This window comes from Lagopus muta, chromosome 16 (genome assembly GCF_023343835.1).
Source record: "Lagopus muta isolate bLagMut1 chromosome 16, bLagMut1 primary, whole genome shotgun sequence".
In the NCBI taxonomy this organism is placed as follows: Eukaryota; Metazoa; Chordata; class Aves; order Galliformes; family Phasianidae; genus Lagopus; species Lagopus muta.
The window spans coordinates 4,821,605-4,842,881 of NC_064448.1; the positions used below are offsets into that span (position 1 = coordinate 4,821,605).

At 47.3% G+C, this 21,277-nt stretch overlaps 1 protein-coding gene across 7 annotated transcripts in view; it reads left to right on the plus strand.

The window, feature by feature from the left end:
- MYT1 (myelin transcription factor 1) overlaps nucleotides 1–21,277 on the plus strand; it is a 56,986-nt gene that overhangs the window by 28,521 nt on the left and 7,188 nt on the right. For 3 of the 7 annotated variants that reach the window (XM_048963348.1, XM_048963353.1, XM_048963354.1), the window contains 14 exons: nucleotides 1,625–1,687; nucleotides 2,232–2,479; nucleotides 3,238–4,110; nucleotides 4,704–4,838; nucleotides 6,274–6,364; nucleotides 7,191–7,304; nucleotides 8,692–8,906; nucleotides 11,430–11,635; nucleotides 12,295–12,564; nucleotides 12,971–13,125; nucleotides 14,732–14,794; nucleotides 15,012–15,080; nucleotides 18,091–18,153; nucleotides 18,725–18,808. In XM_048963348.1, the coding sequence (XP_048819305.1) occupies nucleotides 1,625–1,687; nucleotides 2,232–2,479; nucleotides 3,238–4,110; nucleotides 4,704–4,838; nucleotides 6,274–6,364; nucleotides 7,191–7,304; nucleotides 8,692–8,906; nucleotides 11,430–11,635; nucleotides 12,295–12,564; nucleotides 12,971–13,125; nucleotides 14,732–14,794; nucleotides 15,012–15,080; nucleotides 18,091–18,153; nucleotides 18,725–18,808 (2,649 nt within the window). The remainder of the gene's footprint in view (nucleotides 1–1,624; nucleotides 1,688–2,231; nucleotides 2,480–3,237; nucleotides 4,111–4,703; nucleotides 4,839–6,273; nucleotides 6,365–7,190; nucleotides 7,305–8,691; nucleotides 8,907–11,429; nucleotides 11,636–12,294; nucleotides 12,565–12,970; nucleotides 13,126–14,731; nucleotides 14,795–15,011; nucleotides 15,081–18,090; nucleotides 18,154–18,724; nucleotides 18,809–21,277) is intronic. The other 4 variants (XM_048963351.1, XM_048963352.1, XM_048963350.1 and 1 more) reach the window with 4 other exon arrangements.

Genomic DNA, 21,277 nt, shown 5'->3' on the forward strand with positions numbered 1-21,277 from the left:
CTCTGGCCCAGAGCATCACCTCTGTAATGCAGCTTTTTAAGGGATTAAATGAACACACTGGAGACATCCCAAATTGCCACCTGCTACGGAAAACCCCGCTCTGAGCCGCCCGACTTGTTCTTTTTTATTATTTACTACAGGCTTCATTTCACCACATTAAAAATGAGGTGGGGGAAATCAGCTTTAATTGATTCAGGAAAGCTTCTAAGAGCCTGTAACATCTTCATCAGAGCCGTCCTTGTTTCCTGCTGAATGAAGCCTTTTTCGGGCACATCGCTGGTGCCATAAACAGTGCTCTGTCCTCTGCCTGCGCTCACTTCAACGTGTGTCTGGGGCACAGAGCAGCCTCAGTTGGGCCTGAGGGTAATTAAAAAGAAATAGACTTGGAGATCATCAGCAGAAAGGGAAGCTGCCAGTTGTGCGTGTCCCGGTTTTGGGGTGAATTATCTTCAAATGCGACTATTTGGGCTGTTCATGGTGTTGTGTAGGGCCAAGCCATTAACAACCCAACCTGCTGGTGCATGGAACACTACTGCTTCATCAGTGAGCTCCCATCCACCTGATACCAAGCTTTTTGTAAGGGATGGGCTTTGCTGAGAGCAGAGATTCTGCATCCCCAAAGCCTGACCTCACTCTATTCAGTGTCACCCCATGTCTTTTACTCCTAGCCTAACAGGCTGGCTGGATCCCTCTGGGCTTGCAGTGCCTTCTCCCCTTGTGCTGTCACAAGAGATTTCATTAGTGCTTCCAGCTTCCTGAGCCAAGGGTGATACGGTGCTAAATGAGGTTATTAATCCTACACGTCTCCAGAATCCCTCAGACATCAGGCAAGTCACTTGGGCATCCTATAATCAATGCCGTAATCTGGTTTTGCCAGAAAATATTTGCTTTAATGCTTCTTATCTGAGGCCCTTCTTGCTTCTGGAGCTGGGATTAATTACCTCTGCAGGGCAAGCATGTGGCCCCGTGCCGAGGGATGCTAGCCCAGAGAGCCAGGGAAGAGACAGAGTCTTTAACAAGTCCTATTCTGCTGAGCAGCAGGAACAAGTGCAGTGATTTGGGAGATCTGGGCACCTCCATTCCATCCGTTCCCCTAGAAGTGAGGCTGTGGGTGCTCTGGGGCAATGCCTCCTGGTGGCAGTATGGCTAAAAGCTGAGCATCCTCCACCTATTCCAGCCTGTACTTCTTAACAGGACCCCGATGTCTTTGTGCCAGGACCCCCGTTCTCCACCAAGTGAGAGCATCACATTTGGTGTAAAAGGCTGCGGGTGCAGGTGGGGAAGCAGAGAGCAGTAGTTGTCTGCTTTTTAAAGGCTTGCTCTTACACATGCAAATCCTTAATTAAACATACTCATAAAACTATAATGAACCATTCACCTAATTAAATGGGGTGAGTCATTTCATTAATTTTTAGCAAACTGCAAAGCTGCTCTCCTGCCCTCTTCACTTGGATTTCAAAGGGACAAGTTGCAGCATTTGAGGGAAATTATCTCCCCTTTTGTGGCTATTTTATTTCTCGTGCACAGAACCTGTTTAACTGACCGTAGTTAATACACTTCTGATCGAAAGTGAATTCTCCCAGCCCTACTGCTGTTCTTGATGGTTTCTTGCTTCCTTCTCAAGCTGTCCAACCCCAGGCTGTAACGGCTCAGGACACATCCGTGGAAAGTATGCGAGACACAGAAGGTAAGGCTGGGTTGGAGGAAATGGGGGTGGAAAAATGCCAGCAAGCAACCCAAAGACACATGTATCCTGGTCTGGATGGTGCTTGGTGTTGGTTCATCAGTCCGGGTGGGTGTTGGGGCATCTCCTTCACCAGGCTGTCAGCAGCCTTCATGCAGACCCCAAACCAAGGCAGCAGCACCTGGCTCAGGGGCTGGTTCTGTGTCCTCTGCCAGGTTTTGTGGTGACACTGGTGGCTGTTACCAGCAGTGGTGCTGTGCTGTTTGTCCTCCTGCTCTCTGGATAACAGCTGTCCACAGGCCAGGCTGGTGGCATGAGTCTGGCAAGTTTGCACTGACTTCTGCAAAGCCAGTATCAGGTGTTGCACGAAGTCAATGTTTGATAGCAGATTTTCTAGCTATGAAAGATTAAAAATACTAAAAATATATATGTTTTTTAACATCCCGGTATTCACCCTGCTTGCCTTTGTCTACCTGGTTGAGATGCCCTAGACATGCCTTTCTTACTGGGGCAATGCCCCCTCTCTGCTTCTTAATCCCACCGGCAGTCTGCAAAGCTGCCCTCTAGCAAAGAAGAGGAAACTTCAAGATGCGGAGGCCGAACACCTGGTGTCGAAGCGCAAATCCCACCCGCTAAAGCTGGCCTTGGATGAAGGCTACAACGTCGACAGTGACGGCAGCGAGGAGGCCGAGGTGAAGGAGGAGTCTGGCTCTGAGGAGTCAGAGGGAACGCTAGAGGAGGATGAGGCGGAGGCGGTGGAGCAGGAGGAGACCCACAGCCCCGAGCGGGCAGAAGGTGCTTTGTCATTATTGATTGCAGAGCTGTGTTCTGTAGATGAATAAAGGGCAGCGAGTGTTAATAACCAAGAGTTATAGCTTCTCTGAATCATGTACGATGATGGGTCCCGCAGTTATTATGTTTGGTGGAAACACAGCAGCAGAGCTCTGGTTAAGCTGTGATGGCTTATGCACAGATTGTCTTGGAGTCTTCGAAGTGAGAGCTCTTCCATCAGGAATGCTCCCTGGGGAATGACTCCTGGAAAGCACAAAAGAGTTCTCTGCATGATGAGGATGGCAGCCTGCAGTCCTCCTTTGGTGCCATTGGGCTCCCTGGAGCAGGAGCTGTACATCCATCCGCTCTCCAGAGGCAGGAGCAACAAGCAAACAAGCCAGACGTCTGCCAGGGTCGTGGCAAGGCATCACCGTGCAATGCTGATCCCCTGTTTGGGGAGCACTGAGAATGCAGGGCAGGCAGCTGATGATGGTTGGGTTCTGGGAAACAGCTCATATCTGAGCACCACAAAAGCTCTCATGAGGAAATCTGCTTTTTATCTGCCATTCCCCAATTCAATAAATTAGAATGCACCAGGTGTATAACAGCAAGGCTCTAGTTTCAATTAAGCTTAAAAAAAGACAAAGAGATGTTTATAAGTGTATATCATTACTTCCCTTTTTTTTTTTTTTCCTTTTGCTTTTCTTCCTTTCCTTCTTTTCTTCCCTCCCTTTTTCCCTCCCTTCTTTCTTCCTTCTGTCTTCTTCCTTCGACCTTCTCAGAGAGAAGCCCAGCAAAATCAGCCCATTACGGACAGAAACCAGCAACAAGTACGTCTGGGCCCAGCAAGGCCAACTATAGCAACTACCAAGAAATAATCGCCAACTCTCTCCTAAACCTAGGCCAAATAGCAGAGGAAACCCTCGCCATCGAAGGGCAGCTGCCTGAAGCTGAGCTGCAGGTGTCCAAGCCGCCATCCAATGTTGTGCACCTGGTCCATGAAGATGCAGGAGAGGAGATCGTGGAGGAGGAGTGTGACAAGGAGATTATCATCCAGACTGAGGATGCAGAGGAAGTCATCGAGGTCACTAGTGAACGCAGCAGCGAGTTGTGTCCAGAGCACCAGGATGACGTGAGCTGTGAAGAGTCCTGCAAGCTGCAGAAGGCCATGCAAGCTGAAGCAGAGGAAGAGGATGAGGAGGATGAAGATGAGGATGAAGATGAAGATGAAGAAGAGGAAGAAGAAGAAGAGGAGGAGGAGGAGGAAGAGGAGGAGGAAGAGGAGGAAGAAATGACTCCCGAAGTGATCTGTGAAGAAGCTCCTCACACTTCTCAGGACACACAGAAAAGTCACTGTGAAGGGCAGTTCAGCCCTAAGCCCGAGTACTCTGTCATCGTGGAGGTCCGGTCGGATGATGACAAAGATGATGATGCCCACTCCCAGAAGTCAGCGGTGACTGACGAGTCAGAAATGTATGACATGATGACGAGGGGGAACCTGGGGCTTCTGGAACAAGCCATTGCGCTGAAGGCTGAGCAGGTGAAAATTGTGAGGGAGCCCAGCCGGCTGCCAGGAGAGCACGTAAAGCACTTCCAGGTCGACGAGAAGCAGAGCAAACCATTGGACAGCATCCGAAAGAGCTACTACGGCAAAGGTGGGGTATGGGGATGAGTCTCCATAACTGTTCTTCTTCCTATTGTCAGGGACAGACCTGCTCAGCTTCAGGATAAGTAGGCTGCTCACAAATCATGCAGGGAATTTAGCCACAAATTCTCTATGCCCAGAGAAATTAGGACACAGATAGAGGGCAACAGTGAGACGTGCAAAATGACGGGGGGCTCCAAGTCTCAGCAGGGGAATCACGTGGTTAAATTGCCTACTGGCCTTGAAAATCTTAGTCTGAACCATAGGGTTGGTATAAAACCCAGATGGAGCAAGGGCAGCAGTCCAGCCACAGCCAGCGAGGGGTTGGCATGTGCTTGATGTGCAGCTGAGTACAGGCTTGTTGGGTGAGTGACTCCATATCCCAGCTCAGTAGATGCTCAAATTGCTTTTCCTGTTTGTCTCCAGTGTTACAGTTGCACTTTCAAATAAAGCCTCCAAACCCAAAGGTACCTCCTTCATCGACTGGAAGAGCAGTGGGAAACATCCAGGACCATTTTTCAAATAAACGTTCCCAACCTTCCCACTTTTTCCCTTCCAAAACTGCTAACTTGCTTACCACCATGCTTCCTCTAAAACCCTTAGATCCCTCAAGACCTGAGAAGCGAGAAATCAAATGTCCAACGCCTGGCTGTGATGGGACCGGCCATGTCACGGGGCTCTACCCTCACCACCGCAGCCTCTCTGGCTGTCCGCACAAAGACAGGATCCCCCCTGAGAGTAAGTACATGGTTGGGTGCCCAGGGGGATAACAGTTTGCTGGAATTAGACTGGAGCCTTATTTCTAAGGGGAGAATTTCACATCTGGTGGGTAGAGCCAACTGTAAGGCAATAGGCGCTCCAAGTAGCCCGAAATGGTGTAAATGTCTTGGCTGAGACCCCAGCAGAAGTCTGAATTAATTTTTGGGGTGTAACTGAGTCTCTGGCATGGCATAGTGTTTTTTCAAGTCGTTCTGGTATGCTTTTCCCCATCAAAGTGGTAATAATCTTAACGGGAAATGCTATGGTGATTACAGGAAAGTCAGACCCTTCTTAAAGATTTTAGCACCATCCTGTGGAGAATGAGGTCCCTTCTCTGAAAATCAAAGGTGCTCTAAAATCGACTGTTGCCCATCTCCAGAGACGTGCTGAACAGTTCCCATCTTTACACTGAATTTCTTGTGCTTTCCTCTATTTGGGTTATCGCACTGGGGAGAAGGAGAAAGCACTCTTTCCTGGCATCCAAGCATGGTGGTGTTGCTCAGAATGTTGCTCAGAAGTGCTCAGAATGTGAAGGACAGCTGAGTTTCCTCTGCTCATTGCTGTAAAACTCACAAAGCACTGTACTGAGATTCTTCTCTTCTGCAGGAAGTATTTATCATCAACATAACAGATTTTTATGTACAGATACGTAGGGAGAGTTTATTTCAACCTCTCTACCAGCGTCCTAAATAGTTTTCCTTGTGCATAGGCATAAAAATAAATGTTTTATGTTTATGATAATGGTATAATAGGCCAAAATAATAAAAAAAGAAAAAAAAAAAGAAGTGCCCTTCTTTATCAGTAATTTCAAATGTTGCAGACCTGCCATAAACAGAGAGCTGCAGGAAACAAGGAGGAAGCACAGCTATCTTCACACAAGCTCATATGCAAGAAAAAATATTAATAAATAAATAACACAAGACGCGTGCTTCAGAAAGGCTTGCAAATCAAATTATTTTCTTTACTTTTAAGGTCAGCACTGCAGAAAGCAATAATCCTGAAGATTAAAACGTTCAAAAATCAAACAGGGGCTAGTCCTCAGGATAAAAGCGGAGATACAGCTTCAATCACTTTAAAACTACCTGAAACTGGGAGACTTAGCTCCAAAAACAGCAGCAGGCAGTGGGGGCTGGCTGGGGGAACTGCACTGCAATCAGCAAACAGGGAGGCAGCCCCGGCTGTGTGCCCAGATGCTAATCTAGTGCTGACCTGAGCAATGCTGCCTTGTAAATCTACTTTTCTCCACGCAGACAGATTCTAGTTGCAGGGTTTCACATTTCCTGATTTCTAGGAAGCCAAGACTTGATGACTTGGGGAGGTTTTTGTGTTGGTTTTTTTTTTTTTTTTTCTTCTCTCTGATTTTTATCATTTTTTGCCTTCCACTCCTTCTTGCCTTCCCTTGCTTGCTCCGAAGTCTTGGCGATGCACGAGAACGTGTTGAAATGCCCCACGCCAGGCTGCACAGGACAGGGTCACGTCAACAGCAACCGCAACACGCACAGGAGGTACCATCTTCCATTGCTGCACAGCCCCAGGGTCACCACGTTTATTCCTACATTACAGCTCTCACTTTTGGAGGTGCTGTAAGCGGAGTGAGTGAAGAAGGAATGATCCTAATGGATGAGATGGCCGTAACGGTCTTGTCCAACCTTAATGGTTCTGTGATAAGGCAAAGAATAATACAGGACAGCAGGATAGAGCAGTGATTTCAGGTTGGATGTCAGGAAAACAATTGTTCTTAGAAAAAATAGCCATGCATTGACATAGGCTGCCCAGGGAAGTGATGGAGTTGCCATCCCTGGGGGTGTTCAAAACGAGAGTAGATGCATTGAGTGACATGGTTTAGTGGTATGGTGGTAATGAGTTGATGGTTGGGCTAGATGGTCTTAGCGGCCTTTCCAACCTTAATGATTCTATGATTGGGCAAAGCAGTGTTGTGGGTGCAGGTAGAGGAGATGTGAAGCAGAGCGTGCCCACGCCCAGTGATGTTTGTGCTTGGTGCTGTGGCAGTTTGAAGGCTTTCTGGGGATTTCCACAATATTTAGGCTGCCATTAGTCTGCAGTGCAGGTGATGTGGGAGTTTAGATGCTGCTGCTGTGGGACTTCAGCTCAGATGGGGTCAGGAGGGGACAGGTTGGGCACTTGATGTTTGGCTGCTTTGCTGCTGGCCAAGACTGATGGTAAATTAGGATAATACTAACACGGAAAACCTTAAAGGCAAATGTTTTTCTCATGGGTTCAGTGTAGCTCTGAGACTCTGGAGCAAGTGAAGATTTCCATGTACGTTCCTCACACTCTACTTTTTTTTTCTCTTTTTCTTTTAACTCACAGTTTATCTGGGTGCCCCATTGCTGCTGCTGAAAAATTAGCCAAATCACATGAAAAGCAACAAACCCAGTCTGGTGATCCTTCAAAGCCCAGCTCCAACTCTGACCGGATCCTCAGGTATGTGGGGTGGGAAACAGAACTGCAGCAGCAGCCTGCTTTCTCCTGCTGTATCCTGATACTGCTGAGTCCTGTTATTATGATCATAGGTCTCGCCAAGGTGGGGAGATATTTAATTGATGATCCCAGGGAGGGCACTGAGGACAATGAATTGCTTCTGTAGCATCAATTAATGCTGAGGCTACAGGCCAAAGGGTTTTAGCAGTGCAGCAGAAGGCATTTGTGCCGATAGCACCGCAATGCAAACTGCAGGAGAATTATGGCTATTATATTAGCATTATAAGTAGGGTGGGCTCAAGGAGGGGGAGGAGGAGATTTAGGCTACATATAAATCACTCAGTCGTCGTTTTGTGCAAGTCCATCCGCTTTCCTTCCTTAGCCTATGCTCATTGCCAAAGCGCTCACATCTATTTTGTTATTTCGCCCATCTTTCTCTTCCTGGGAGAAAGGGCTGTCTTGCAGTAAGGATGTCCCTGATAGATTCCTGCTTTCGTAGCCAATGTGATTCATGAGGCTACAGATGGATTGTAATATGGTTAGTTATTTTGCAATGAGAGGAGGAGGAGAGGAACGGCAGCACTTCCACCGAGCCACCGAGGTGTGATTAATTTATTTATTTGCTCCCCAGGACTGCTGAACACCCTGGTGCACAGAGCTTGGTGCTTTGCAAAGGAAGGCCATTTAGGGTGATTACTTATTTATTTGCAGCAGAGCCCGCGATGGGCACAGCGTGCTCTGAGCGCGTCACGAGGATGCTCCATGCTCCAAGGAGCTCCCGCTCCGGGGACTCACTGGTGGAAAGAGGTCACGGGAAGGAGAATAACAATGGGCCATTTATATACAATTTATATGCAAGACAAATTGATTCATGATAGGCAACCCAGCAGAAGCAGGGCTTGAAGAGGGACTCTGCAGGCAAGGAGAGGTTTTGCTCGGTGTGGCCATGCATTGAGCTCACCGCTGCTGCAGATCTGCAGGGTTATCGGAGCACAAACTGAATCCCTGCACCTGTGTGCTGTCCTTTGTCATGGCACCCATAGGAGAGTGGCACCTGAGTGTGATGCCACTGGAAAAGGACTGCCACGCTGCAGCAACCTGCAAGAGTATTTTGCATGAGATGGACACCTTAGCTTTTGGTGTAAAAAGAAGTTTAAAAGGGTGGGTGGGGAAGAAAAAAAAAAGAAAAAAATGAAAAAGGAATCCAAGAGTCCCAAAGCAGGTGCAGACTTGCTGAGGGAGAACAAAAGTCATCGTCAACTCTTCTCTAACAGCCCTTGGGGACAAGGTGCAGCTGCATGTTCCCATCACATCAGTTCCCTCCCAGCAGCCCTTGCTGTGGGCTCCCAAGAAAAAGAAAAGTCATTGGTGCTCATTGTTTTGTCCTCAGGCCTATGTGCTTTGTGAAGCAGCTGGAGATCCCTCAGTACGGAAGTTACCGGCCCAACATGGTCCCAGCCACCCCCCGGGCCAACCTGGCCAAGGAGCTGGAGAAGTACTCCAAGGTCACCTTCGATTATGCAAGTTTTGATGCTCAGGTTTTTGGCAAACGCATGCTTGCCCCAAAGATTCAGACTAGCGAAACCTCACCTAAAGCCTTTAAATGTAAGTTGGGCACAGGGAAGGGCTGGGTTTTGTGTTCTCTTTCTTTCTTGGCATGCCACATGCCATGGGCTGACGAGTGAATCACTTTGGGGAGGAAGGGCTGAGCCTGAATGGGAGGAGAAATGGGTCCCCCGTGACATATCCCTTTGGTGGGGAGAGGGGCACATGGAGAGCTTGGCCTTGGGGAGAGCTTGGGGTTTGGATTTGGTGGTGTCTTGAGGTCCCTTCCAACCCCTGCAATTCTGAGATTCAGCTTTGGGAAGAATCATGTTGAGCAGTGGGAACGTTAATCTGAGGCACGTCTGTAGGTGGGATAAGTTACACAGTTGTCTTCAGTCTGTCCCCACTGCTTTGCAGTTCATATCTATTGATCTGTCTTTTCTCATCTCGCTAAATGGATTATAGTTTTCCTCTCTTCCATCTTCTGTATGACCCATTCCACCCATTTGTCTTCCTGGCCGTGTTCTGCTCCCCGATCGATCACCTGCTCCTCACTGAGCTCACAGTGCTGCTCACAGTGCTGGGCAATGGGAGGGCAGGTGAAAATGCAATGGTCAGATGAACCCTCTGAGCCTGGGGTTCCTAGGAGAAGGAGAGCAGCACCAGGAGCCAGACTGCCCCAGCCTGATTCTGTCAGACCTGTGTTTAATTTCCCCTTCCCTCTGACTCCAAATGTGCTCCTGAAGGCATCTTCCCGGGGAAGAGAAAAAATAAAGATTTAGGAGCTCCGTTTGCAGAAGTCAGCAGCCTCCAGAGGGCTTTCTGTCTGGCTAATCCCACTTCCACAATCCTGTTTAATCCTGATGCAGCTGCTCTCTAAAAAGTGCTCGTACTTGAAAGCATCCCGGTTGTTGCACTACAATGGAAGCTGCCTTTATTACAGTACTAAATCTGTAAAGGATCAGACAATGAAATTGGATGGAGGCCAGAGAGCACAACTGCCACTGTCATCCTGGGTTAGGTCTGATGGAAAAGTAATTTGTTTCCCAGAGCAAGTGATTCTCTTGCTGAATAGATTGTGTTATTTGCAATATTAGCGAAGAATTTTCAGGGTAATTGTACTGACAAAAATAATTCCAGCAGACCCACTAGGATAATCCTTCCTATTTTTTCTCATCACTTATTTTACTAATTTGCTGATTGCGAGTCTATTAGCGGTAGAAATACTTACGAAATGGAAAAGCATCACTGAGCCTACGGTGTGAAATTGAAATTGGCATCTCCCAATCCTGGATACTGTGGGGTCGGGCTGGCAAACACCCGCGCCCCACCGTAAAGACACGGATTAAACAGGACTGAAAAACAAGCAGCCCTACACAAGAATAACCATTTGGGCAGGTTTCCAATGAGTTAATCAAAGCGACAAGATGAATATGATTGCCAATCATAGCGGGGGAGTCTGTTCCTTTCGCTGAGAACTTATTTTAAAGAGATGATCATCCAGAGGGATTTACACTCCCCTGCATGTGTGTGCATAACTCCCATTAATGTCAATACGCATTATGTACGCACACAATGAGGAAGGGAGCGGTCCTTGGCAGATCAGCATTTTATCATGCCTTATATTCTGGGTTTGTGGTGACAATTGTGAAGTTGCTTTGCTCTGCCAAGCTCGTCCTGCAGCTTCGTCCCTGCTGGGATGAGCCATACAAGTCTTGTTGAAGGGGCTGCGTGTTTTCCCCTCAAAACATGCCCAGTGAAATTAATTAAGAATTTTAAAATGCTGCTGATTGAGTCAGAATATGGCCCTGTGATGGGTCGAAAGCAGACAATCCCATTTGCACCCACTGAAGCTGCTGACTTCTGCAAACTCCGGCTGGCTCACAGCCCTTCCAAATGGGCCCAGTTTCAAGATGAGGGCAAGTTTTAGCATGGATTAAACCTTAGGCAAATTTTAGTGTGGATTAGCCATCGAGTATGAATAGAGCACAGCACCTCCTGGATCGCACTGCTGTGTGCTGTGATATACAGCACTGGTGTGGTGTAGTGACCATGTGCAGAGGAGCAATAAATCCTGTTATTCAGACATATTTAAATGACAAATCAGCTGTCGGGAAATTCGTATTTCACTGCTGTCATCATCAGAAGCTCATATTTCATGGCCACGGTTTTGCTATGAATGTAATTTTTTATCCTAAAGTGTTCAAATGTGCTACAAGAAATCTGCTGCAAGTCATCTCTGTGGATAAGTTATGAACAGACGGAGAGCCAGGAAGCTTCTCTGAGCTTTCTCCTTTGACACCTTCCACCGAGGGGTAGCTTTAATGAAGAAAAGTGCTGAGTTCTGTGGGACTTGATGGCAGATCTACTTAATGAATTGACTTTTCCCACCAAGAACCTTTACACAAGATCCTGGCCACAGCCAGCACCTCCCTAGCAATTAAATAGCCCATGGATTGGTAATAAACGCAGTTTGCCACTGGAACTGCTGACATCTTCGCTTCATCAGTCTGACTTAACACCTTGCTTTGCCTGTGCCAGACCTACATTAGCTTTCTGTTGTTCCTTCTCTTTTTATTCCAGCCAAACCTTTTCCAAAGGCCTCTTCCCCCAGCCACAGCCCCTCCAGCAGTTACGTGAAGAGCACTTCATCTTCCTCCACAGGCTTTGACTACTCCCACGACGCTGAGGCTGCTCACATGGCTGCCACTGCCATCCTCAACCTCTCCACACGCTGTTGGGAAATGCCGGAGAATCTCAGCACCAAGCAGCAAGAGGCACCCAGCAAGGTGAGCGGGGTTGGGACTGGAAGCTTTAGATGGGAGAAGTACCTTTTTTTTTTCTTTTTCTTCTTTTCCAACCGCCCCGTTTCATTTTGACCTTTAAATAGAGAGGAAAGGAGGACGTTATCACATATTGCCCTTTCCCTTCCAATGTGCTTTGGGTGATGAGCTGTTTGGAGGAGGTAACTGTGGCTCTTAGAATCACAAGGATTCTATGATGTATTAGGATGTTCAGGAGATGAATCGTGGTTCAAATTATCAATCTAAGATGGGTTTCAGTTGCTCACTGCTCAGTGTCTGGTGTCATTTTAGATTTCCCAGTTGCATAAGGGGAGCATGGGTTTTCCTGAGGTCCTGTATCCCATGCCCAGCCTTGGGCAGATTTCTTTGATGCCATGGGACATCTTACATGGCTTTAGATGCCTGTGTTCAGGCAACTGAGACAAAATGCTTCGTTGCTTTTAGGAGAGGGGTGTGTCTGCATGGCACATTTCTAAAAATCTTTATGAAAGAGCATCCCTTCCCATTCAGTTCCTTCTAAGTGACTGCAGAAAAGACAGGCAATGAATAACTTGCTCCCTTGCTCCCCCGTGACAAATGGGGGCAAGACCCCCTTAGGGAATTTCTGGCAGCTGCTAACGTTGGGCACATTTCCAACTTTTCAGTCCATGGACATTGAGGTGGATGAAAATGGGACTCTGGATTTGAGTATGAACAAGAACCGCAAGCGGGAGAGCACATTTCCCAGCAGCAGCAGCTGCAGCAGTAGTCCCAGTGTGAAGTCCCCAGATGTGTCCCAGCGCCAAAACAGCACCAGTACCACGAGCAGCACCATGACCTCCCCCCAGTCCAGCCAGACCTCCCGCCAGGATGAATGGGATGGACCCATTGACTACACTAAACCAAACCGTCAGCGGGAAGAAGAGCCAGAAGAGGTGAGAGGTGGCTCTGGATGTTTAAGTTCCAAATCTCAGTGGAGGGATAAATTTCATATTTGCTTGGACCGTTGTCCTGTTTTTCCCAGCACCCCTACTTTGTCATTTAGTCTCTTGGCTGGGGTGCAGATGGAGGCAGGTCCTGCTGGGGATAAGTCTGAGTCCATCTGCAAGACCGTGGCAAAGCCAAGTGTAAGCCCTGTACAGATACTTTTTGAACATTTCTCCTACAAAAAGGGGAAATCACTGTCTGTTTGATCTCCAGATGATGACCAAGGTGCTTGCAGGCCTCAGGAGTGCTGGCAGTGCCGCCTTAACTCTGAGCTGGGATGAACCTGGGGTCCTTTCCCACTGCAGCTCACAGCAACGGGCACCACTGCAACCACTTCTGGCTGTTCTCTTGCAGTCAGAGCCTGCAGCCCACTCTTTTGCCTCCTCGGAAGCTGATGAGCAAGAAGTGTCAGAGGAAAACTTTGAAGAACGAAAATATCCAGGGGAAGTTACCTTAACTAACTTCAAGCTTAAATTCCTCTCCAAGGACATCAAGAAAGAGCTGCTCACGTAAGCCCTGCCTTCTTGTCTCTTTTTCCTATGTTATAAAAGCACATCCTCAGTGACAGCCAGGCTGGTAACAGACAAAATTTGTCAACAGATACACTGTAAGAATTAGAAGCATAGCCGCCTTTCTTGCTGTGATTGTTCTGATTTCATCTTAGGGTTTCAAATGAAAGCTTAAAGGGAAACCCTACTTTCATACAACTTCTGATCCTTGAGATGAAATCCATTCCTTACGGTCCGGAGACTCTGCAGTGCTGCAGGGCAGTTCCTACAGAGTTCTATGCTCTCAGGATTCACAGCTACAGCTGTGCAAACTGCTTTGCAGGGCCCGTTCTCCATGGTATTTTCCTCTAGGAGCGTTTCTGGCACAGTGGAGGAGCCTTTCCAAGGTCCCAACCTCTTGCTTTGGGACACCGAGTGATGCTGTGAAGCTAAAAGCGTCCAAAGGAGCTCAGCACCTTCCCACTGTCCTTCCAGGTGCCTCTGGGAAGGCAGGGCTTGTTGGGTTATTAATGTAGAGCAGTGAGTCACATCACCGTGATACTGCAGGGCCGCAAAATGTGAACTCTGGCTACAGCAGGATTGCTGTCATGCTGCATTATACATTGGAGAGGTCTTATCTGAACTACTGTGTGTGTATTCATGGCTTTGGATGGGGAGAAAATAGACCCAGGTCTTTATTAGATGACACGATGCTCTGCATCCCTGCTGATCCCCTACAGTCATGGTCCGTGTTTAGAGCTGCAGTGTGGATTTGTCCCTGCTCTCATGGCTGCTGGGATCAGTCTGGAGGCTGTGGAGCTGAGTTCTCCCCTCCCAGTGGATCTGCCGTGCCTGGGCCTCTTTCCTGCAGCCTGACCTTCCTATATGCTAAACAGGGGAGAGCTGGTGAGCCTCATTTTGCTGACCTTATACAATGCTGCTCATTACTTGGCTATGCAAGCAGGAGGCTGATGGAAGAGTGTGGCCAGGCAAGGAAGAGATCCACAGGGGCAAAGCAGTTGTTTCCCTAAATTAGCAAAGCACAAACCAGCTGTCCTATGCAAAACTCTCAAGGCTTTTTGGAAACTCAGCAATGATGTGAATAGCAATTCTTGAGGTAGAACCTTGAAGACCTGCAGTGCTTTTAGTTGTATTATGAAGGGCAAGAAATTTCTTCCCTGGAATAAATAAATGGTATCATGCCCAACCCTGAGCTGTCTCTCCTCATTTAGTACCATTGCTCCTCTCTGACCCGAGAGCTGTAACGAATGATCTGTAGCTAAGCCAGGAGCTACCTGTGTCTGATTGAAGCTCAGTGTCTTATGCCGTCCCTGGTGGGTTCTGAATGTGCCATTTCTCAGCCCTCCTGTTGGCAAAGAGTGGGTACCAACAGCACTGAGAGCCCAAGTGTTTCAAACACATTCTTCACATTTACCACATTTTTTTTCTGTTAAAACTGTGAAGAATCGTGAACTTCTGGGAGCAAAAAAGGGAAAGAGCTGGTGTATTTGCCTGTGAACAGGACCAAAGGCAAGGACATTCCAGTGCAGATACCAAGGAGGGCTCGCATTCTGGGGTGAATTAATCCCTTTCCAGCACTTACATCTGTGTTGTTGTTGTTGCCCAGTTGCCCTACCCCAGGCTGTGATGGCAGTGGACACATCACGGGAAACTATGCCTCTCACCGCAGGTGGGTTCACCTTTTTTCCGCAGTTCAAACTCTAAATACAACTTTAGTTTTTAGTATATTGTTTGACCATGTGGACAATTTGGTTCTGTTTCCTCCCCACGTTCTGTTACCCTTCTCCATCCCCACGCCCCTGCCCTTTTTCTTTTTCTTTTTTTCTTTTCTTTTCTTTTTTTTTTTTTTTTTGGCTTATCCAGATATTCCATCTCTTCTCTTTCAGCCTTTCTGGTTGTCCTCTTGCTGACAAGAGCCTCAGAAACCTCATGGCTGCCCACTCTGCTGACCTCAAGTATGTTTGCGCTCAACTTGGAACTCCTTTTTTTGCTTTCCTCCCCCTCTCCCTTATTTTTTTTTTTCTTCTCTATATACCTTCCCTGTTCCCCCTTTGTGCTCTGCTTTCGCTATTTTATCCCCTCTTTTCTCCTTTCAAAACTGATCAGAGTCTGCCTGTGAGGAGCTCTGGTGGAGCCCAGCTGTCATGTTGGGTAGATGGTGGCACGTGGGAAGGGGTATTTTGGGGATAAGGTATCACAGAGCAACTCAGAAATAACCCAGACCCCTGACAGGCTCTGTTGGATAAAAATAAGCTAATTTATTTTTCATTTGGTGTCTTTTGCCCAGCTCTCGTTCCCTAAATTTGTGCCATCATCCTTCCTATTATCATTTTTGTATGACTCTCAAATAATCCAAAGCCAGGGTAAAGGCACAACGCTTTAGTACTGGGTACAGACACAGGTGGGAAAATACTGCCAGGTCGTAGCAAAAAGAACCCTTTCAAAGAACACGGCGTGCTAGTTTTGTGCTATGCTGTAAGGGCTGTTGGGTTTCCATTCATTGCCATGGGAGTACGATTGGCAGGGCAGTGGGACAAGCACACGGTGCTTGATGAGGCAGGATCCGGAGCAGATGTAAATGGGAAGAGCTGTGCACACGTCTGTTAATGGGCAGCAAAAGGCTCGTGGACACCTGAATGTCTTTGTTGCCAGTTCTGCTCTGGAAGGGAGCAATCCAGGCTTGGTGTTGACTTTCAGATGTGTTTCTCCTAATCCTGTTTTCAGCTTTATTTCCAATGTTCCTCGTTTTCAAGAGCTCCCCTGCTACCCAGGGGAATTTCCCAACTGCTCCCTTAGTTTGCCTTCCCTTAAGGAAGCTTTAATAGGAATTGCATTAAAAATCAATGGGGGGACCCGAGCCTTCTCCACCCAACCCACATCTCTGGGGGAAAAGTGAGTGTTTTTTCAGCATCCCTGCCACACACACAGCCTGTCTTTGTAGGCTAATTTTCCTCTTAGCTTCCTGCTTTGCTGAATCCAAATTTAGGATTATTTCAATGGTGAGATATTCATAACCATAATTGAGAAGAACTCTACTGAGAGCAAAAGCTCACGAGGGGCATAGACAAAATAAGTCCTGTGTCCTGTATTCAGTGGGTGACACTAAAATTAAATGATGTCCAGAATGATGCATCCCCCTGTGCCCTTAAGCATGTGATAGTAGTGTTTTGCTACCAAAATACTGCATAAATCAGGCAACTCCTGGCCAAAACAAAGCTTTTCAGTGTTATTTTCCAATATTGTTCTCTTTCTTTATCCTGGTGAGGACGGAGGCACAGAGAAAGAGAAAGGGATTTGGAGATATTGCAGATATCACACTCAGAGCTTTTCCACAATTTCAGATAAGGCCACGTTCAGCATTTTTATTGTAAGTTGTATTCCAGGGGTTAATATCCCTGATTAAAAAAAAAAACAAAAACAAAACAACAACAACAAAAACCCCCTAAAAAGCTCCAGGCTGAAACAGGCAATAAGAAGTCTCTATCGGAATGATTTGTCTCCAGATAATTAAAAATAAAAATCAAATCACTTTTTTTTTTCCCCCCACCTTTTTAAAAAGTCCTGAAAGGCAAAAGGAGTTTGGTGTTGGTGTTTTCATCATTTCATCCCACCCCGAAGCTAGAACAGCAAAGAATGATTTTGATTCTTTCTCTACTTTGTTTATAACAGGGAAACGCTCTCCTCTCTGATTATCAGATGAGTTAGGGGACTTTTACCCTCACCCTGCTGCTTCTGCACCACTCCTGAGTCTGAGCAGTCTCTCATAGCCCCTCGTGTTGTTGCCCGGATCAAGCATTGAGCACGTTACCTTTCTCACATGCACTGGCCTTGCAGGCAGCTCTGCTGCCACCCCACTGCCCATCAGGTCTCTGATGCCCAGAGGCACCGAACATCTTCCAGCCAGTGCTGCCAAGCCAGGCAGAGGCAGCCTTATAATTGAGGATCAAGAAAGTGAGGGCACAAAACATCCCCCTGAGAACAAGGGGCCTTTGCAAACTCGAGGCAGCAGCTCAGCCTCCCCTGCCCCTCCATCTCCATGTGCTTGACTCGAGCAGCGCTGGCTAATTGGCAGCCTGGCACTGTGGCCCCAGCGAGGGCTCCTTGCTTCTCTTGCTGGTCCCCATGACAACTTTTATGCCTCACCTACAGCGTTTGGAGCGGGTCTTTGTGCTTGTGGCACTTCACAGCCCCTCACCTTCCTCGCTTCCGTGGCTGTAATGATGCAGTGCTCAGCTCACACTATTATCTTCGCTCCTGCTCTGCGGTGTGCGAGCTTTTGTGCTGGGCTGTATGATCACAGAAGCGTTCTTCTAGGCTTGGCCTTCATTCATTGTTGCTGAGCACTGGATGCTTACTTCCAAACCCATGATTGTGGATGCAGTGGATGGGAAGGGACCTGAGGTCCCCTTCAGAGTCCCCATCCCTAACCCACAGCAGTGAGGTTATGGTCACCTTTTTTTCCTTTTTCCTTTGTTGCTTTCCAGCACTGATGAGTTTGGGGCTCTGAGTTCCCTTCTGGGGTGCCTTCAGTGAACTTTGCCTTCCCACATCACCCAAACCCGAAGTGACCCTGGGGAAGACCTATGTGGCCAGGCTATCCATGGTTGTAGGATATTTCGGGGGTATTTTGCCTATGCTCATATCCAGCCCAGTCTCACAGGATGGCATTGGTCATCTCCCTTCATCTTTCTTGAGAAGATAGGCATTGCCCTGGAGGCCTTTTCTTGCCTCCTTTATTATCATTGCTCTTCAAGGTGGGGACACATCTAGGATTCGCATCCCTCCCCACATCCTCATTCCTCCCCACTCTTCACCTCTGGTGCCCACACCCGTCAGCACAGGGACAGCAGTGCTGTGGCCATTGCAGCACAGCTGCTGTTCCTGTGGAGGGAGAAGGGGCAGGGAGGAACCCTTCTTTGTTCTGTGGGTGACCCCCAGCTCACGGCAGCCTCCTTTCATCCACAGGTGCCCTACTCCTGGCTGTGACGGCTCTGGTCACATAACAGGAAATTATGCATCACACAGAAGGTAAGATCTTCTCTTAAATTATTTTCTCTTTCTTTATTTTTTTTTTCCCCCTTTTTTAATTTCTTTCTGTCTTTTTCTTTTTCCTCCCCCTGCAGTGGGCAGAGTTGTAAAGTTCTGAATAAAACATTAATGTTACTGACAACTGAAGCCTATTTTCATCTCTTTAATCTGACTTTTTTTCCTTTTTTTGATGTTTCCAGCCTCTGATTAGAAGCTCCCTTCAATAGAATAAAAGACAAAGGGTCAGATTTTAGCTGATGCAATGTTCCTGTTAATAACGCTACCTATTTATGACTTCTATTATCACTTTATAGCATTAATAGCGGAGATCTGAGCCTTCTGTTTCAACAATTCCATTAAACATTGCAGGCTGTTAGCAGATATCTTCTTATCTAGGCACCGTTAATTACTGTCCATCTCCTCAAATACACATATTTTTTTCTCCTGACTTCTCCTCGTGATGTGAAGCTGCAAAACGAGAGAGATCAAAACCGCGTGCGAAATTCGGGGGAAGCTGATGAGGTGGGGGCCCTGCCAGTCAGACAGCCCTTTCTTCTCTTTTCAAACACAGTCTGTCAGGCTGCCCTCGTGCCAAGAAAAGCGGGATCAAGATAACCCCGACCAAGGATGACAAAGAGGACCCGGAGCTGATGAAGTAAGTGCGGACAAAGAGAAAATCAGCGGTGTTGCAAATGAGGGTAAAAAACCCACAGTTGGGTGAAATGCTGGAGGCTTTCAGGGTGGCAGTGGGCACACGAGGGGTGCTGGCATGGGTAGGGCCAGGGCTTGGTTGCCCCACATAAAACGTGCTTCGTACAGCCTTGGCTACTGCTGAATATTCCGAGCTGGAGAAAGGAGCTTTGAGAAGCGGATGATATTTGAGCCATCTGCTCTGTTCTCGCTCCTCTGTCTCCAGGAAGGAAAGCTTCCGAGCTAAATGAACTGTGTGATAATTAGCAGGAGTTAGCGGAGTTTATTAAAAATTAAGCAACCTACTTGAGAATCTGCATGAAAAAAAAAAAAAAAACCTTTTGGACTCACATCGTCCTGAATTGCTGGTGGTGTTGCGATGCCATTTTGTGACACAGTAAAGGAAAGAAAAAGCAGTGAGTGCAGCTGTGCAACTGTTGGTGTTGGGCTTTATTTTTTCAACTGATGGTTGAGGGTGCACCAAGCAGCTCCTCCTGCTTTGCAAGTGATCACTTCTCAGTGCAAAGGAGCTTGCAAAGGAGCTCTTACAGGATTTGCTTGCTACAGCGCAGCTGATGCTTGCACAAGAATGCTTCCCACAAAACCGATGTTCTTCCCAGTGCTTGGGGCTGTGCTCGATGCTTGAACGCTAACAACAGGAAGGAATGTGCTGGAGCATCATTAGGGATGGGATTTTTGGATCTCAGAACAACCCGAATGGCCTCACTGTGGTTCTGCTCCTCTGCTTGCAGAGGGATTCACGAGGACTGAACGTCCTGATGTGCTGCAGAACAAGCAGCAGCCCATGGTCCTCTGCTAGTCCCAGAATGAGCAGCAGCTCCTCTGAGATGTGCAGAACAACTCAGATTCCTTTGCTGCCCATCAGTTTATAGCAGGCTGGTGCTTTGTCTCCAGCAGCAAGGTGTGCACTGCGCACATCCATGCAAGGATGCATTGAGGAGCTTTGCCTCCAAATCCATTCCTCTGCTCCGAGTGGCACTTGAAGCCCATCTGAGTTTTGCACAGTGCCACCAAGGAGAATGTCATTCTGTCCCCATTGTTTCGCTGCTCATCCTTCCAGTAATTTGCTATAGATGTGGTAGAACAGAGCACCTCAACCTTCAGCCCAGCCCTGGCACCAAGTGGAGGCATCCGTACTTCCCTAATTGATCAAGTGCTGCTGCTGCTTCTGTTAAATAATAATAATAAAAATAAAATTTTTTTAAAATGTCCGAGCCAGCTGTTTTGCACAATAAGGCTCTGGTTTATTTTTTTAACAATGAAAGTGTAATGAAAGTTAAATTAACAGTGTAAAATATGGAACGGTCGGGCCATAATGGCTACATGCTAAATGCTGGGGTTTGTTTCCCTCTCTCTCTCTCTCTCTCTTATTTTTTCCTCTCCTTTTCCTCCTGAGGATTCAGTAATTTGCTCGTGATCATATAAAAGCAATGATGTTATGAATTTACTGAGGATCCTGCTGGCAGGGATATTATAAGTGAATTGTGCTGCATTTGCAGCTGATTAAAATCGAGATCAGCATTTTTCAAATTATCTTGGGAAAATAATGGGTGTGCGGCTCCCCCTTCTGCTGTCAGCTCCTTTTTGCACGAAATATAAACAGTGAAAGGAATCACTGCTGTGGTGAAACAGAGCTTGTGATTTCCAGGAGCGCTCAATGGATATTTTGCTGGGGTAACTCGAAGTCTCTAATTGCTTTCAAGCTGAGGACAAGGGGTTATTTTTTCCATTTCTTACCTTTTTATAGGGTAACCTCCCTTGAGTAATAAACTTTTAAGTGTATTTATAATTGACTAGCATCTTTAAACAAGTGCAAGACACAGCAGAAACCGTAATAGACAGTCAAGACTCTGCTGAATGGCCGAATTCACTCCGTGTGCCATTAAGTGGGGAGTTAGCAAGTGAGCTGTGCCAATTAACACTGCTCGTGTCAGCGCTGCCCCAACACCTCCAGCACCATTTTCCTGGCCTCAGTTGGCACTGGGTGCATGGGACGGGCAGCAATTCCTGCTGCTGCCCAACCAGGAGCACGTGGTTTGCTGCCAATGTGCTTGGTGTGAGGGGATCATCCTTGGGGTGCTGCCAGGATCCCCAAAACCACAGTTATTTACCATCTGTCTTACGGTGTGGAGACATCATAGCAGCTGCTTTTTCGGTATTTTTCTGTGAGTGTGGCAGTGGTGTGATGCCCGCTGGTTGTCTTTGGTTCTTTTTAGGGGAATGGCGTAGCTCTTAATTTCCCATCTGCTTCCCATATCCATTGCTGCAAAAACAGCACTTCTATTCCCTGAGGGCCTTTTTCCATTACATATTTGTTGGAAGTAACTAAATATCTCTATCCCTGCCTGCTGGTTTTTGACTTGAAAGCACCTCTCCTTGTGCACCATGCAGCTCCTACCCCACAGCGCCAGTG